Consider the following 16,993-nt stretch of genomic DNA (forward strand, 5'->3'; position numbering starts at 1 on the left):
TGGTGGAGGGTGGAACCCAGGGCTTGAGCATCAATTTGATTTTTTTTAACTATTAGTCATTAATTTATGTACATTTCCTGTTTTAGATATGAACACTTCACAGTCTGAAGACATGGACTTAGGCCACGAGGGTTTACTCTCGGATTCTCCTGTCCTCAGAAAGCTGACCTGTGCTTTCTGCAGAAAAATATTTGAATGTGCAGAGAAGCTACAGGAACACATTCACGAGCATACTTTCCCCATGATTGTTCCTTTGGATGTCATTGACTATTCCAGGTCTGTTCTGGCTGAGCATATCACTCCCGGCCAGTTTCCCCGTTTCCAGTGTCCGAAATGCCCTGCGAGCTTCACGCTCAAATCCAACATGGATCGGCATGAAAAGACCATCCACTTCAACCGGAAGAAGATGCAGTGCCCTCACTGCCTCAAACTGTTCCGAGACAAGACGGACTTAAACCGGCACCTTATGTCTGTGCACTCCCGAGAACGCTTATTCGCGTGTCTTTTCTGCGGGAAGGGCTTTGGCACTCAGAAGAATCTCACTACTCATATGAAAGTTTGTTACCTGGGCTCAGCACAGCCGGTAGCTGAAGAGTTTCTGAATAATCTTGAGCAAAATGAGGACTCTGATGATGAGTAGGAAAACTTGGTAGCCTCTTTGATATCAGGATCAAATTCATAAGCGTTTGTTTCTTAGCACCTAGACGAGTGCATTCTGCATTGACCGCAATTGCAGCAGTCCAGGCGATGTGAATCAATTGCTAGGGGGTGAAAAAGAGCCATAGGTTTTTAGCCTATGGAGTCTGCACACTAGAGAGACAGCGTGGTGTAGTGGTTAGGAGCGGTGGGCTCTAATCTGTAGAAGCTGGTTTGATTCCCCACTCCTACACATGAGCGGCGGACTCTAACCTGGTGAACCGGGTTGGTTTCCCCACTCCTACACATGAAGCCGGCTGGGTGACCTTGGGCTAGTCACAGTTCTCTCAGGACTCTCTCAGCCCCACCTACCTCACAAGATGTCTGTTGTGGGGAGAGGAAGGGAAGACGATTTAAAGCTGGTTTGAGACTCCTTAAAAGGTAGAGAAAATTGGGGTATAAAAACCAACTCTTCTTTCTTTCCTCCTCCTCCTCCTCCTTCCCTGCCCTTCACTTGACAGTCCCTGGCAACCACCATGATGCTTGAGGTTGTGGAACTTTCATGTATAAGAAGTTACGCATCCCAGGGGCCTGTGATGAGAAGGTGAAACTGGACCAAATCGCCATCCCTTCCCATCAGCATAAACTCCACAGGAGCGTCAGCAGGAGATGCATTGGCTCAATTTAGCCCCCTGGGTTTGCCTGGGTTTTGTTTCATGCAGTCCCACAACCTCCAGCATCAGTTTGGTCTACTAGCAGAAAGGTGGGGAACAGCCGTTTCCATATATGCTCTTACACATGCACTCCACACGATCCAAGCCATAGTTCCCCATATCTACGGTTCTGTGGCCAGTATCCAAAGAAATGTGAAATGAAGGAGACTGCAAACCTTTCTTGACTGACATCGACCCCATGTTACATGGCAAGCCAGTTTTTAAACTGACAAAGGTTTAAGAATTATTTTTTAAAAAGAAATATGGTGTGGATGTCACTTGCTCAGATTAAAAAAATAAAATAAAAATTAATTCCACCTGGCTAGTACAAGCCACTTGTGTGAGTTGCATCCACTCTGTGGATCCATGCCTATAACTCCTGGTCAGTTTCCCCATTTCCAGTGTCTGAAAGAGCCAGCGTGGTGTAGTGGTTAAGAATGGCGGACTCTGATCTGGGGAACTGGGTTTGATTCCCCACTCCTCCACATGAGCGGTGGACTCTAATCTGGCAAACCAGGTTGGTTTCCCCACTCTTCCGCATGAAGCCAGCTGGGTGACCTTGGGCTAGTCACAGCTCTGTTTGAGCTCTCTCAGCCCCACCTACCTCCCAGGGTGTCTGTTATGGGGAGAGGAAGGCAATTGTAAGCCGCTTTGATTCTTCCTTAAGTGGTAGAGAAAGTCGGCATATAAAAACCAACTCTTCTTCTTCTATATATCTCAAGTATTAAAGCATAATTGTACGCTGTCATGGGTAATTTGTTACCCCATTTTGTAACTGTTGCTAAGGACTTAATACTACACTGTGACATTTTACTGTTTTGATTGTGTATGCATTTAAAGCTATACAAATGCCAGCCTCAAGAGCAGGTAGAACTTTATTACTCAGGGATAAATGGTCTTAAAGGCAAAGCATCTTAAAATATTTTTGTAGTCTTTTTTTGTTTTTTAAGATGGTTAACGCAGAAATTTACAGCTGTGTACTGTTGGTATTCCGGCGTCTTACTTTAGCTCAGTCTGAGCAGCAGTGTTAAGGTATATACTTGTGGCTTTTAAGATTAGCTTCAGAGGATCTAAACATTCACCATGCCGTTTATCTGCACTTAGAGGTAATGTTTAGATGCAATTTACTATGAAGCAAAATTATGTTTTGGTGGTCTGGGGGAGGTAGCATTTAAAAGCAGCCAGGTAGCAAAACTGCACCCCTATGCATGTTTTTATTCTCTCTCTGGAGAACTGCATGTCTGAGCTATGCGGTTCTATATTGTTTCGACACAGCAATTGGGTAGCTGCGTGAAGGGGCTGCCCTTCAAGAAAAGGCCAGATCAAGGGTCCCCCTGCCTTTCTGAGCCTGCAGGCACCTTTGGAATTCTGACACGGTGTTTTGAGTGAAGCCATGAAATTAGTGTTGCCAGGTCCCTCTTCTCCACCGGCAGCCAATCAGAAGCCTTGCTGGGCAAAAGCCCCAGCTGGCCCCACCCACTTTCTAAAAACACTTGGCGGGTGCCAGGAAGGGTGTCGGTGGGCACCATGGTGCCCAAGGGTACCACGTTGGTACCTCCCCATACCCCACCGTCCTCAGGCTCTGCCCCAAAAATCTTAAGGTGTTTCCCAACCTGGAGCTGGCACCCTAAGTCCAACCCCCTGCACAACGCAGGAATTTCATGACTACCTCCCCCCACACCCTCGGTGACTCCTACTCCATGCCCAGAAGATGACAACAAAAGCCCTCCTGGATCTCTGGCCAATCTGGCCTGGAGGAAAATTGCTTCCTGACCCCAAAGTGGGGTCTGCATTTACCTGGATATGTAAGAAAGGATCATGAGAGCGGAGCACTGGCACAACCCTTCCTGCCCTCCCTCTAATGGTCTGCCTAAGTTCACAGAATCAGCATTGCTGACAGATGGCCATCTAGCCTCTGTTCAAAAGCCTCTAAAGAAGGAGCCCCAAGGCGCAGAGTTGTAAGCTGCAGTACTGCCGTCAAAAGCTCTGCTCACGACCTGAGTTCGATCCCGACGGAAGTCGTTTTCAGGCAGCCGGCTCAAGGTTGACTCAGCCTTCCATCCTTCTGAGGTCGGTAAAAGGAGTACCCAGCTTGCTGGGAGTAAAGTGTAGACAACTGGGGAAGGCAGTGGCAAACCACCCTGTAAACATAGTCTGCCTAGCAAATGTCGGGATGTGATCACCCCACGGGTCAGGAATGACCTGGTGCTTGCACAGGGGGGACTACCTTTCCCTTTTAAAAAGGAGAGCCCACCACCTCCCGAGGATGCCTGTTCCACTGAGGAACCGCTCTGACTGTCAGAATGTTACCCATGTATTTCTGTGGTGACTAAGAGTTGTGCTTGGATCACTTGAACTTAACTTAAAGGCCTGGTGTAGAGAACAAAGAGTCTAATAGGTCCTAAGTCCAGCGAGTGAAACTGAACTTGGAATTCAGTGCAACCAGACTTGTGCTTGTCGAGGGTTATAAAACCTGTGTAGCTTCATAGAATTATAGAGTTGGAAGGGACCACCAGGGTCATCTAGTCCAACCCCCTGCACAATGCAGGAAATTCACAACTACCTCCCCTCCCACATCCCCAGTGACCCCTACTCCATGCCCAGAAGATGGCTAAGGTACCCTCCCTCTCATGATCTGCCTAAGGTCATAGAATCAGCATTGCTGATAGATGGCCATCTTGCCCCTGCTTAAAAACCTCCAGGGAAGGAGAGCCCACCACCTCCCGAGGAAGCCTGTTCCACTGAGGAACCGCTCTGACTGTTAGAACATTCTTCCTAATGTCTAGACAGAAACTCTTTTGATTTAATTTCAACCTGTTGGTTCTGGTCCGACCTTCTGGGACAACAGAAAACAACTCGGCACCCTCCTCTGTAATGACAGCCCTTCAAGTACTTGAAGATGGTTATCATATTCCCTCTCAGTCTTCTCCTCTCCAGGCTAAACTAGTGACAGTCCACACCTGTATACTCCTAGCACCACCTCTTTCTTCAAGCGGTTTGTCTATCCCATTTTTCTATGTTCATCCGCACTAATGGGAAAAGCTGGTAAAAGTCATTGAAGTACCGTAACAGAAGGCTAGAGCTTAACAACAGCCCCTGAGCGGCTTATTCCTGTCCTTGGTCAGGAGAGCTACTTAGTAAGCCCCCGTCCTGCAAAGCTTTCCCATAAAGGTGGCAGGCCATCTGCATGGTTTCAATAATAAATGCTTGCCTATTAGATATTCTTCAGTGTTGCATAAGCTTGTGGTAAATCCTGGTAAGGGCATTTATTTGCTGCCAACCATGTGATGAAGTTATTTTCTGATCAAGGGAATTCCAGGCGATGCAGAGAGGTTTACATGCCGCTGAACTTGTTAATTGTCACTTCTCACCACAGATTTTTAATGATACCCTAAACAGAGTTACACCCTTCTAAGATCATAGAATCATAGAGTTGGAAGGGGCCATACAGGCCATCTAGTCCAACCCCCTGCTCAAGGCAGGATCAGCCTAGAGCAGAGGTTTCCAAACTGTGCTCCAAGGAGCACTTGGTGCTCCGCGAAATGTCTCCTAGTGCTCCATGAAGAGACTGGAAAGAAAAATACTACTGTCACTCGCTTTAGTATATAGGTGCTAGGTGAAAATTAGTGTTCCGTGACAAATTTCTCTCCTGAAAAAGCGCTCCATGACTCAAAGAGTTTTGGAAACTCTGGCCTAAAGCATCCCTGACAAGTGCTTGTCCAGCCTCTGCTTAAAGACTGCCACTGAGGGGGAGCTCAGCACCTCCCTAGGTAGCCGATTCCACTGTCAAACAACTCTTACTATACACATTTTTTTCCTGATATCCAGCCGGTGCCTTTCCGCCTGCAATTTAAACCCATTATTGCGAGTCCTATTGTCTGCTGCCAACAGGAACAGCTCCCTGCTGTCCTCTAAGTGGTCCTCCTCATTGAGGTCACTGGGCTTAGAAGAGTGAAACTCTGCTTAAGGGGACGCCATGTAACATTTCTGGCAGCTCGATTAGCACAGTTTGGCCTGAGCTTGTCAGGGCTTGGGAGCTAAGCAGGGCTGTCCATGGTCAGTATTAAGCTGGGAGACTACCAAAGAAAGCCGGGGTTGCTACAGTGAGGAAGGCAGTGGCAAAACCACCTCTGCTCATCTCATGTCTCTTGGGCCAGTCACACACTCTCATCCTAACCTACCTCAAGGGTGGTTGTGAGTATAAAATGGAGGAGAAGAGAATGATTTTAGCGGCTTTGTGTCCCCGTTGGGGAGAAAGGCGGGGTAGAAATGAATTAAATAAGTACAGTACCTTACAATACAGTACAGTGCAATACAACCATGCCTATTATATTAGGTGCATATTATTATATTAGGTGCATGCCTATTATATTAGGAACATATTATTATATTATCATGCCAGTTATGTTGGGTGCTGTGGAACAGGCAGGATGGTGCTGCTGCAGTCGTCTTGTTTTGTGGCTTCCTAGAGGCCCCTGGTTGGCCACTGAGTGAACAGACTGCTGGATTTGATGAGCCTCAGTCTGATCCAGTATGGCTTATCTTATGTTCTTATGGAGGAGAGGATATTCACTGGCTACTAGTTAAAATGGATACTAGTCATGGTGCATACCTATTCTCTCCAGGATCAGAGGAGCAGGCCTACTATATGAGGTGCAGGCAGGATGGTGCTGTTGCAGTCGTCTTGTTTGTGGGCTTCGTAGAGGCACCTGGTTGGCCACTGTGTGAACAGACTGCTGGACTTGATGGACCTTGGTTTGATTCAGCATGGCCTTTCTTATGTTCTAAACAGGCAAACCCATGTTATATAGAACTGTTTTATTTATTTTTTTGGTTCTGATTCTTCATGTGTTAGTATAAGCTTGCCCATTAGGCAATCCAAATGGTAAAAGCAGCCGATTTCCCATTATTTTGATTTCGTTCTTTTAAAATTTCTAGACCAGCTATGCGTGTGCACTGAATAGTTGCTAATTAAAAGGGAGTCTGGAATCTCTTATAAGGAAGGTGTGGAACCCAGAGCTGACGAAGGATGAAACCAAGGAAGCGGAGAGATTGTGGGCAATTTATTTTGAGGGGGCTGATGCCGTCTGGAGTGGGGGCTGTGGAGGCTATAAATATCCTAAAGATAGCTGCAGTGGTAATGCGTGAGAAATGTGTTAAACTCTTTAGGTTTACTATTCAAATTAAAAAATGGCCAGCGAATGAATCTAAAGCTTAAATATTTTGTGGTGCATGGAGGCCAATAGGGTAATGCTTTATCTTCCTCGCAGCAGAACTAAGAAAACCTTTGTGAAATCGTTTATTTTTTAAGTAGCAATCCTCAGGTAACTGATCTCTCTCTCTCTCTCTCTCTCTCTCTTTCTCTCTCTCTCTCTCTCTCTCTCTCTCTCTCGTCCCCCCCCTTTTTGCATTGGTAACAACTCAGGAAAAAAGTTCCTTCTCCCCCCCGAGAGCAGAACGCTCGCTTGGACTCATGGGAATTCTCTTGCTTTGGGATAACGGAAGGTGGGATCAGAGTTGACAACTTCCTCCCAAACCAGGGACTTCCTCGCAAGGCCAGACTGTTTCCTGCCTTTGAGAACACAGCAGGGGTTTCATTTGAGCTCTGAGTGTTTGAAAAAAGGCAAAGTTTGGTAGATGAAAACCAGCATTCAAATATCAATGATGCTCTTTCTATGTCTGTATGATAGACATAGGGCAGTGGCACATTCGGGGAAGTAGGAAGAATTCCTAACTGTGATTCCAATGCACATAGGTTCGGGGCTGTTGAGATTAAAGATGGTGGGTAATAGTAACTTCAGCTACAGCGTTCCAGAGTTTTTCATGGTTACGTTTTAACGAAGATAGGGGTTTTATGTGAAGTACTTTACCTGTGCAAATAGTGGAGTGATACTCTAAAAGCACATAGGGACTTGCTTCTGATTCAATAAGGCAGTATGACTGTGGCTCAGTGGTAGAGCATCTGCTTGGCATGCAGAAGGTCCCAGGTTCAATCCCCGGCATCTCCCGTTAAAGGGACTAGGCAAGTAGGTGATGTGAAAGACCTCTGCCTGAGACCCTGGAGAGCCACTGCCGGTCTGAACAGACAGAACTGACTTCGATGGACCAAGGGTCAGATTCCGGATAAGGCAGCTTCATGTGTTCATGTGTTCGAACACTTAATGGATCTAACCGGCCCTTCTGTTGGTCATCAGATCTTCCCAGTTCTTATGTATTTTTGTTAATCAGGTGGAAGTTGATCATAACATCACCACATCAAGTTTTGTTCACTTCTCAAAAATCATTTAAGTTCCGATCAAAATCTGGCCGGAATCTCTCTACACCACCAGTACAATATAGTGGTTAAGAGCAGTGGTTTGGAGCGGCGGACTCTAATCTGGAGAACCGGGTTGGTTTCTCCACTCCTACACATGAAGCCAGCTGGGTGACCTTGGGCTAGTCACAGTTCTCTTCGAGCTCTCTCAGCCCCACCTACCTCCCAGGGTGTCTGTTGTGGGGAGGGGAAGGGAAGGTGATTGTAAGTCGGTTTGATTCTTCCTTAAGTGGTAGAGAAAGTCAGCATATCAAAACCACACCTGTGCCAGGAGCTCTCACCAGCTGTTCAGAATGGTTGTTGTTACAAATATTAGCGCGGGTTAAAAATGGCTGGTCCCATGGGAGAAGGGCCTCATGTAAAGGGATAACCAAGAGGTGCATTTCCCCCCCCCCCTGTTCTTTTGGATAACTGTGTTAGATGTCCGCAAAATGAAGATTACTACTGTCTTAGCTCGCTCAATATTTATATTTATTTTGTGTGCATGCAAAAAAAAATTGTTAAAACCGACTGTTAATTTTAAAAGACATCCTGCTTAGCAGAGCTTCTGCCTGAAATGTGCAAAAGCCACTATCAGAATCCTCGACGTTTGTAGTTGGCTCCATCTAACGTGGTAGCCATTTTGGGGTTGTGGTTGGCACCACCTCATGTGGCAGCCATATTTATGGGTTGTGGTTGGCTCCACCTCGCGTTGCAGCCATTTTGGGGTTGCGGTTGGCCCCACCTCACGTGGCAGCCGTATTTATGGGTTGTAGTTGGCTCCACCTCAGATGGAAGTCATTTTGGGGTTGGCTCCACCTCATGTGGCAGCCATATTTATGGGTTGTGGTTGGCTCCACCCCTTGTGGCCGCCATTTTGTGGCTGCACCCACCGGCCAGTGTCAGAATTCCAAAGGTCTCTGCAGGCTGAAAATGGTTGGAGACCCCTAATGTACACATTGGAAAGGAAGAAAACCTACCCTCATCTCTGCATAAGGAGGTAGTGTAGCTGCTGTACTGAATGGAAGCTCGCCTTCATTTAATCATAGTGGAGCACATTCAGCACTACTATTGACTGGCTAAGCAAAACCCAGTTAGAGATGGTGGTTGTGGGCCCTTCTTGCCCTGGTATTTCAGGTGATCGCTCCAAAGCGCAGGATGGCGTGTGTCAACGTCCTCATCTCCGTGCTGTGTTGTTTTCCTCTCAGGCGCAGAAGGGATTCATTTATTACATTTTTATCCCACTTTCCTCCAGCTATCTTGGGGTGCAGTTTTATCCTCACAACAACCTTGTGAGGTAGGTTAAGCGGAGAGCATGACTGAACCCTGGTGTCTCTTTCATCTTAGCGCGCTAAGTTGAATGCACTGATCACGTAAAGGACCAAAAAAAACTGTTATCTGCATTCCACAGGAGGCTGGATATTGGTAGGAAATCAGTAAAGGGCAGAAGTTATCCTGGTAGCCAGTCACTGGCTGAGGAGGTTACTTAGAGGAAATCAGCAATGACATGGGCCACCCAACAGCATCCGTTTTGAGGCCTTTGTTTAACAAGGTCAGCTTATTTAGCATTTCTCCATCCGTCAGGTAAACTCTTAGAGCAGGTGTCAGTTTCCACCTTTGTGCGTTCTTGCGTGTTGTCCGGTACTAATGGGTTTTCTTAAACCCCTTTCAAAAAATATTTTGGGTGTTTGGTTTTCCTTCTTGAGAACGGACTTGTCACACCCTGGCCATGAGAAGAAGCCCCTCCCTGCAGGGATGGTCTTTCACTTTGATCCTCCCTCTTGTCATCCCAGAAGGGAGGGTCTTCCAATGTGTCCAGGCTGTCTGTCCTCCTCAAGAAGAATGGAAAGATGCAGGTAAGTAAAAAAATCAAGTCTATGTTAGTCGCATAGACCTTGCTATGTATGTATATCTGGTAAAGCCCTACGCAAAAATGCTTCATCCCTGTTGCTTATTAAAGCATCCAGAAATGTTGGTGGAGGAAATCTATCTGTGCAGAGATGCTCTGACAGAAATCGATAAAAGTGGCTCTTCCAAACGCTTCGCCCATCCCTGTCATGGCTTCAGATGTTTATGGGGTAGGTGAGTAAGACAGAATTCCGTTTCTACTGATTCCTTCACAATCGTAGATGAGATTTGCAGGCAGTCGGAAAAAAATGTCTGCCTCTTGCAAGTTGGCCTTTTGGAACAGTAACACACACCCCCTCTCTTTGACAACGTTGCTCTCTCTTTGCTGACTTCCAGAATTTTGTAGATTTGGAGGTACGCGAGCGTGCGGGCAAATAGCTCGGGGCGCCCGCTAATTAGCACAGCCAGCCTGCCATTTTGCAATCTGCCGACTGCTCAATAATTCACATTGCACTTTGAGGAACAGTAGGCGAGGGAAGAAGAAAGCACAGCGAGGAAGGGTCAGGACCAGCAAACAGGCATTCGGAGAGAAGAGGGCTTTCTGCCCCCTGCAGGAATGGCAGTTCCTTTTAACTCTCTGCCACATTTCTATCTCGTTATTCTTCCAAGGAGTTCTGTTTCTGTGGCTTCCCTCCTATCTTTGTGTTGCATTCACAACAACCCTGTGAGGTGGTTAGGCTGAGAGTGAGGGCTTCAAGGTTTTGGCTAAGTAGGGAACTCTGCTCTCCCCACTCAAAGCCCGATATTCTGGTGTAGTGGTTAAGAGCAGTAGTTAAGAGTGGCGGTCTCTACTCTGGAGAACTGGGTTCGATTCCCCACTCCTTCACACGAAGCCAGCTGGAGTGACTTTGGACCAGTCACAGTTCTCTCTGAACTCTCTCAGCCTCTCTTACCTCCCAGGATGTCTGTTGTGGGGAGGGGAAGGGAAGGTGATTGTAGGCCACTTCAATATTCCTTAAAAGGTGGGAGGGGCCGTGGCTCAGGGGTAGAGCATCTGCTTGTCAGGCAGAAGGTCCCAGGTTCAATCCCCAGCATCTCCAGTTAAAGGGACTAGGTAAGTAGGGGATGTGAAAGACCTCTGCCTGAGACCCTGGAGAGCCGCTGCCGGTCTGAGTAGACGATACTGACTTTGATGACCTGAGGGTCTGATTCAGTAGAAGGCAGCTTCATGTGTTCAATTCTTCTACTACTACTACTACACCAGTTCTGGAGCTAACAGGATAACGGCAATTCACAAAAAGTTCCCTTAAAAGTAATTCAGCATATTGTAGACTTGAATAACAGAAAAGGGCAAGAGTCCAGTAGCACCTTAAATATTTTCTGGTAGGGTATGAGCTTTCGTGAGCCACAGCTCACTTCTTCAGATCTGCTACTTTGAATAACAGGCTCCTAGTGGATTTTGACCTCTGGGCTCCGTATCCTGTGGCTATGAGCCATGGTGACTGAAGGGAGCTTAATGAGCTTCCATGTACAGGAGCGACAAATCTCTCAATACCAGAGCTGGCAGGCAGCGGTAGGGGAGAGCCTCTGCCTTTGGTCCCTGTTTGTTTGGCCCTCCAGGGCAACTGGTTGACCACAGGATTTCTGGACCAGATGGGCAACTGGTCTGATCCAAGAGGCTCTACTTATGTCCTGCCAAAAACCACCGTCACAAGGACGTGTGGGACATACCAGGCATTCTCTGTCAATGGTGCTTTATTTTGGTTTTGCATTGATGGCGTGGTTCTCGTTTGGTTCCTATTTGGCTGTTTCAGCATTGGTGGTAAAAGTTTTGGTCATTTGGGTAACAGCATATGGTGTCAAAATTACTGAATACAGCTGACGATGGGTAGCCGTGTTAGTCTGTCACTATCAGTGGAAAAGAGCAAGACTCCAGTAGCACCTTAAAGACTAAAAAAATTCTGGCAGGGTGTGACCTGCCAGAAATTTTGTTAGTCTTTAAGGTGCTACTGGACTCCTGCTCTTTTCTACTGAATACAACTGGAATGATTAAGGAGGCTTACTTAGAGGAAGTGAAAAGCTGAATGCCGTGCTTTGGCATCCTTATGAATCGTGATTTCTTTTTGGTTCTCGGTTTTGTTAGCGTTCCATCAGCTACTTTTTAAACAAGGTTTTTTCTTTCTTCCTCCGAGAGGGGAAGACCTGGGTAATTCTCTTCCACCTAGATCCTCTCTCCCCTATGTCAGAATTTAATATTCCAGCATTCCAGACCCCATGGGAGAGGCAATATTGTGTTCAGCATGTGAAATAATATTTTCCAGGCAAGGTGGCAAAACATCGTTGTAGAATTTGATGTTTAATGTCTGTAGTAAAAGTTAATTAGTACTTGAAGCCACTGGAAATTTCCTTTTTAATAACTATACCCAGTTTTTTTATATGCTTGCAGCAATACTTCCTCCCAAGCAATGTATGTAATTTTATGTTGTTTTTGATTTGCTCCCCGCTGCATTATTTTTATTTTTCATTTTCATCTGCATTGAGTCCTGAAGCATGTGTACCCCGCACATTTGAACCTCCACTATGTCCACCTCTGATCCAAAAATAGGTTTACTTCTTTTAGACCAGTTAGAATTACCTCATTGAGAGCCAGTGCGGTGTAGTGGTTAAGAGCGGTGGACTCTAATCTGAAGAACCAGGTTCGATTCCCTACTCCTCCACATGTGCGGCAGACTTTAATATGGAGAACCAGGTTCAATTCCCCACACCTCCACATGAAGCCAGCTGGGTGACCGTGGGCTAGTCACAGTTCTCCCTGAACTCTCTCAGCCCCACCTACCTCACAAGGTGCCTGATGTGGGGAGGGGAATGGAAGGAGATTGTAAACTGCTTTGTGACTTCTTAAAGGTAGAGAAAAGTGGGGTATAAAAACCAGCTTTTCTTCTAAAATTGCCCTGAACTCCAACTGCTTCCTAGGCTGAGTTCTCTTGTCAGCTGCCTGTTCCTCTCTGCACTGCCCTGTGTTTCCACTGAACAGCTGCTTAATTAATGCATATTAGGAAAGAATTTGACTATATTTTTTTGAAGCAGTCAGTAGTCTGGGAAGACCTTATTGCTTTGTAATCAGACCATAAATGTCCCAGGAAGGAAACTCACTAGGTGTATTTAGAGTGTAATTAAAGGAATGGCTTTAATGAGGAAAGTGTACTCTTTTTTCTGGCTTTATGGCTTCCCAGATTACTAGATAAATGGTTGTTGCTAATTTAAACCAACAAAATGCAGGTGGTCTAATGGGGGACACACACACCAAAAGCCGTATTGTAATATTTTTTTCATTATTTCAGTCAGTCCTAATACAGTGAGATGCTGGTGTGTTTCACAGAACTCTTTTCTCTAGCCCCGTCTTGAAAGAAACGGGGACAGGAGAAATGTTGTTTACAGAGAGCAGTAGAAGCCCCGGTCGCCATTAAGATGCAATTAAAGCAGTAATTCAGGATGCTCTTTGCGGTCTAAGTTAGTTTGTGCCTAGTATAAAAGATCAGAGGTTGCCAAGAGCATAATGGGACGGGAACATTAATAGTAATATCATCTCCCACACACACACACACACAATTTCTTTGATCTCAGGAAAAGTTCAGTGAAGCTCAAAAGCTAACTCGGTGCCTTTAGTCAGTTGCGCTACTTATAAACAAAACAAAAAGCAACCTGTGCTGATACAGGCAATACCATGTAAGTAGTAGATAACCAGCACGAAGGCAAGTGGTCTGTTAACTATAAGCTAACAATATACCAGAAACTTACTGCGAAGAAAAATAAGTCTCCCAGTGTCTCACAGAAGAGCACCACTGTTGTTCATCTAAAGCAGTGGTTCCCGAAGTGGGCAGTGCCACCCCCGGGGGGGGCGGGGGGATTACCTAGGGGGGCACTAAGAGGCAAGGGGGCAGCGGGGGGCGCTAGAGGTGGGCCCCTTCAACTGTGTTGTTTAGTAATTTACAATAGATCAAGCTATGGCACCATGCTTGCAAATTTGGTGGAAACAGTCACAAATTTTCCCCCAGACTTCGAAGAGCTGGTACAACTGAATCAAGTTCATCTGTTTTGTTGAATAAATTTCAACTCAAAAGTTTTGATTTTGAATAGATGTGCAATTAATGGTTGCTGTTTTATAATGTGATTGTTCTTTATCTTCTTTAGTGCGTTATGCAAACCCTTGTTTTGAATCACGCTTTTTATAGGCTAGGGTAGGGGGTGCTGGGGTTGAGTTTGTGGAACCAAGGGGCGGTGGCCCGAAAAGTTTGGGAACCACTGATCTAAAGCTTATAATTGAATAAAAAACATCAGCAAGGTAAGTACATATATTCTGTGGATTTGGGAATCGATGAGTCATCTTGTTATGGACATTTTGCTACTATGGAAACTGATGAGTCATTTTGTCATGGACCCTTCTGAACTTACCTGCTTTCCACCAATGGTCTAATACCTTTGCGTTATTTCAACATACCTGCAAAAAGAATTACTGTATTAACCTAGGGTTTATATGTACTTACCTTGTTGACGTTTTGTATTCAGTTATAAGCTTTAGAACAGGGGTGGGGAACGTCAGGCCCGGGGGCCGTTTAAGGCCCGCGAAGTCATTTTGTCTGGCCCTTCGTGGGTCCTGGCAGAGCTCTAGCTCCGAAGGATCTAAGACTGGCGGTTTTCCCCCTCCCGCGGACAGGAATAGCCTCTATTCAAGGCGGATGTGAGTTTGTTTTGCAGAGAAAAGCAACCTTTTTTCCCCTTGCAGAAGAGTCGTTAGCTGTGGGGCTTCTAGGATCGCCCAAGAAACTAATTTTTAAGTTGATAATTTTGTACGGCCCATGAATGATGTTACAAATATCCAAATGGCCCTTGGCGGAAAAAAGGTTCCCCACTCCTGCTTTAGAAGATGAACAACAGTGGTGCTCATGTGTGAGACACTGGGAGACTTATTTTTCTGTGCAGTAAGTTTCTAGTGTATTGTTAACATAGTTAATAGACCACTTGCCTTCGCGCTAGGGTTTCCAGGTCCCTCTTCGCCACCGGCGGGAGGTTTTGGGGGTGGAGCCTGAGGTGGGCGGGGTTTGGGGAGGGGACTTCAACGCCATAGAGTCCAATTGCCACAGCGGCCATTTTTTCCAGGTGAACTGATCTCTATCGGCTGGAGATCAGTTGTAATAGCAGGAGATCTCTAGCTAGAACCTGGAGGTTGGCAACCCGACTTCACGCTGGTTTAGTTGGTTGCAGTCAAGGTGCTAGGATGCTTGTTACCGTTTGTGTACAGGTTTCAAATAGTACTGTATCTTTCCGTAGTGAGCCGGCAGAAGCCAGTACATGTCCATTCAGTGACCAGCCATCAGGTTTCCTGTTTCAGACCCTCTCGCTTCAGATATTGGAGTCAGCGCGTGACTTGGGACCCTGATCATCAATTGAATATCAGTTGCGATAGCCAGTGTGTGGTCAATAACTGACTAAATAGATTCACTGATGAGCACTTGATGCCCAGCCTGTTCCTTTTAGTGTTAGATATTGATGGGTAGCCGTGTTAGTCTGTCTGTAGCAGTAGAAAAGAGCAAGAGTCCAGGAGCACCTTAAAGACTAACAAAATTTCTGGCAGTGTAGGAGCTTTCGGGAGCCACAGCTCACTTCTTCAGATACAGCTAGTATGCGAGTCCATCTATCCTTAAGTAGAGTGAATTCAGACACCCAATGACAATAGCATGTAAATGTCAAAACCAAGTAAATGACATTAGCAGGTGTGATTGGATTAGGTGCGATATGAAGATGGGTAGTGGGCATGGAGAAATCAGCATTGGTAATGAGACAGGAATCCCAGGTCCCTATTCAATCCAGGAGAATGCATTGACTTAAGCTTCATTATTAGTTGTAATTTAGCAGTCTCTCTTTCTAATCTCCCTTTGAAATCCCTTTGTGAGGAACTGCTACTCTTAAATCAACAACTGAATGTCCTGGATGGTTAAAATGTTCCCTCGCTGGTTTCTGAATGTTGTGGTTTCTGATGTAAGACATTTTAGTGTTGTACGTGGAGTGAATTTTTGGTGCTTAAGTGTGTAACTGCTGGAGTTCCTCTACTGCAAAGGCTAGATTTCAGTCCAGTAGTACCTTAGAGACCAACAATATTTTCAGGGTACGAGCTTTGACTTGTAAAAGCTCATAACCCCCCCTCCCAAATCTTGTTGCTCTCTAAGGTGCTACTGGACTTGAATCTTGCTCTTCTGTTGCAAACCAACATGGCTACTCTCTGAAACTATGTCCTGGAAGGGATTTGTTGGGACTGAAGTGGGTCAGTGCTTTTCAGTTGACTATACTCTTAGAATTGACTCCTTCCTGAGAAGTGGTATGTTATCTTATTCAGTTAGTCACCTACTAAGCAGGACTCAACTAATTTTACTCACAAAAGTAAGTCTTTTTATTGAATAGCTTCAATGTAATATATGTGTATACATGTGTATATGCAAGTATTACAAAGTCTTAAAAGCAGTAACAATGTATACAAAAATGCAAGCAAGTTCTACATAAGATTTAGTTTTAAAATCCAATACTTAAAATATAACAGTTAAAGAAGTCTGATTTAGTTAAAAGAATCTGATTCACACTATCTAGAATAATATATAAGTAAATCCATACATACCCAAAGCCAATCTCTTCTGAGATTCTCTTAGTCCAAAGACTTAGAGAGATCAAATTTTCTAGCCTTTCCATGCCTGTATTTATACTGTCAAAAATCACCTTTTTATGATTTTGTATGATTTTTACAGCTGGATTTATTTTTACAGCTGGATTTATTTTTACGGCTGGATTTATTTTTACGGCACGTCCTCTGTAGCTGCAAGCTTCCTGCAGACTACCATATAAGGATTTCCTCTTCCAGCAGGTTATTTTGCTAATCATAGCTATTTTCTTAGACAGTCAGTTTTTACTCTTGTTATATCTCTATAATGATTAATTTTTACCAACATTTTCATCTCCTAAAGAACACGATAAAAATGAATATATTTTCAACATTCTACTTCAACTCCTTCATATTTAAACCTTAAAACCCAATAAAACATTATACAACACCATTGGGTAACGTTTTAGACAGCTGCAGCTCTATATAGTCATTGTTAGTTAACAGATCGGATAAATACAAAAGCGTAATTATCCAAAAGTGTAAATATCCAAGAGCAGAAATATCCAAAAGCGTAAATATCCAAAAGAGTCCTTAAAAAGAGTCTCTTGGACAGACACGTCTAGGCTTGTCCAATTTTAAATGAAAGACAAGCCTCTAATGGCTTTTCATGAAAAATATGGTTTTACATTGAAGAATTCTGCATATGTACAACACGAATACAACAGTTCATATGTTCTAATATGTCAAAGCCTGTAGCAGGACCAGTGAGAGATGAGGTGAGCGCTGCAAAGCTCAGCAACTGAATCTGTTCCTTGGGTGTCCTTTGTGTACCCCAGGTTAAAGAAAAGACTGGGG

At 45.0% G+C, this 16,993-nt stretch overlaps 1 protein-coding gene across 1 annotated transcript in view; it reads left to right on the forward strand.

Annotated features, from left to right (window-relative positions):
• ZBTB46 (zinc finger and BTB domain containing 46) overlaps nt 1–640 on the forward strand; it is a 52,078-nt gene extending 51,438 nt beyond the window's left edge. Inside the window, exon 6 of the mRNA XM_056845295.1 lies at nt 87–640. Within this exon, the coding sequence (XP_056701273.1) occupies nt 87–640 (554 nt within the window). The remainder of the gene's footprint in view (nt 1–86) is intronic.
• The last annotated feature ends 16,353 nt before the right edge of the window (nt 641–16,993 follow it).

Source organism: Euleptes europaea, chromosome 2 (assembly GCF_029931775.1).
Source record: "Euleptes europaea isolate rEulEur1 chromosome 2, rEulEur1.hap1, whole genome shotgun sequence".
NCBI lineage: Eukaryota > Metazoa > Chordata > Lepidosauria > Squamata > Sphaerodactylidae > Euleptes > Euleptes europaea.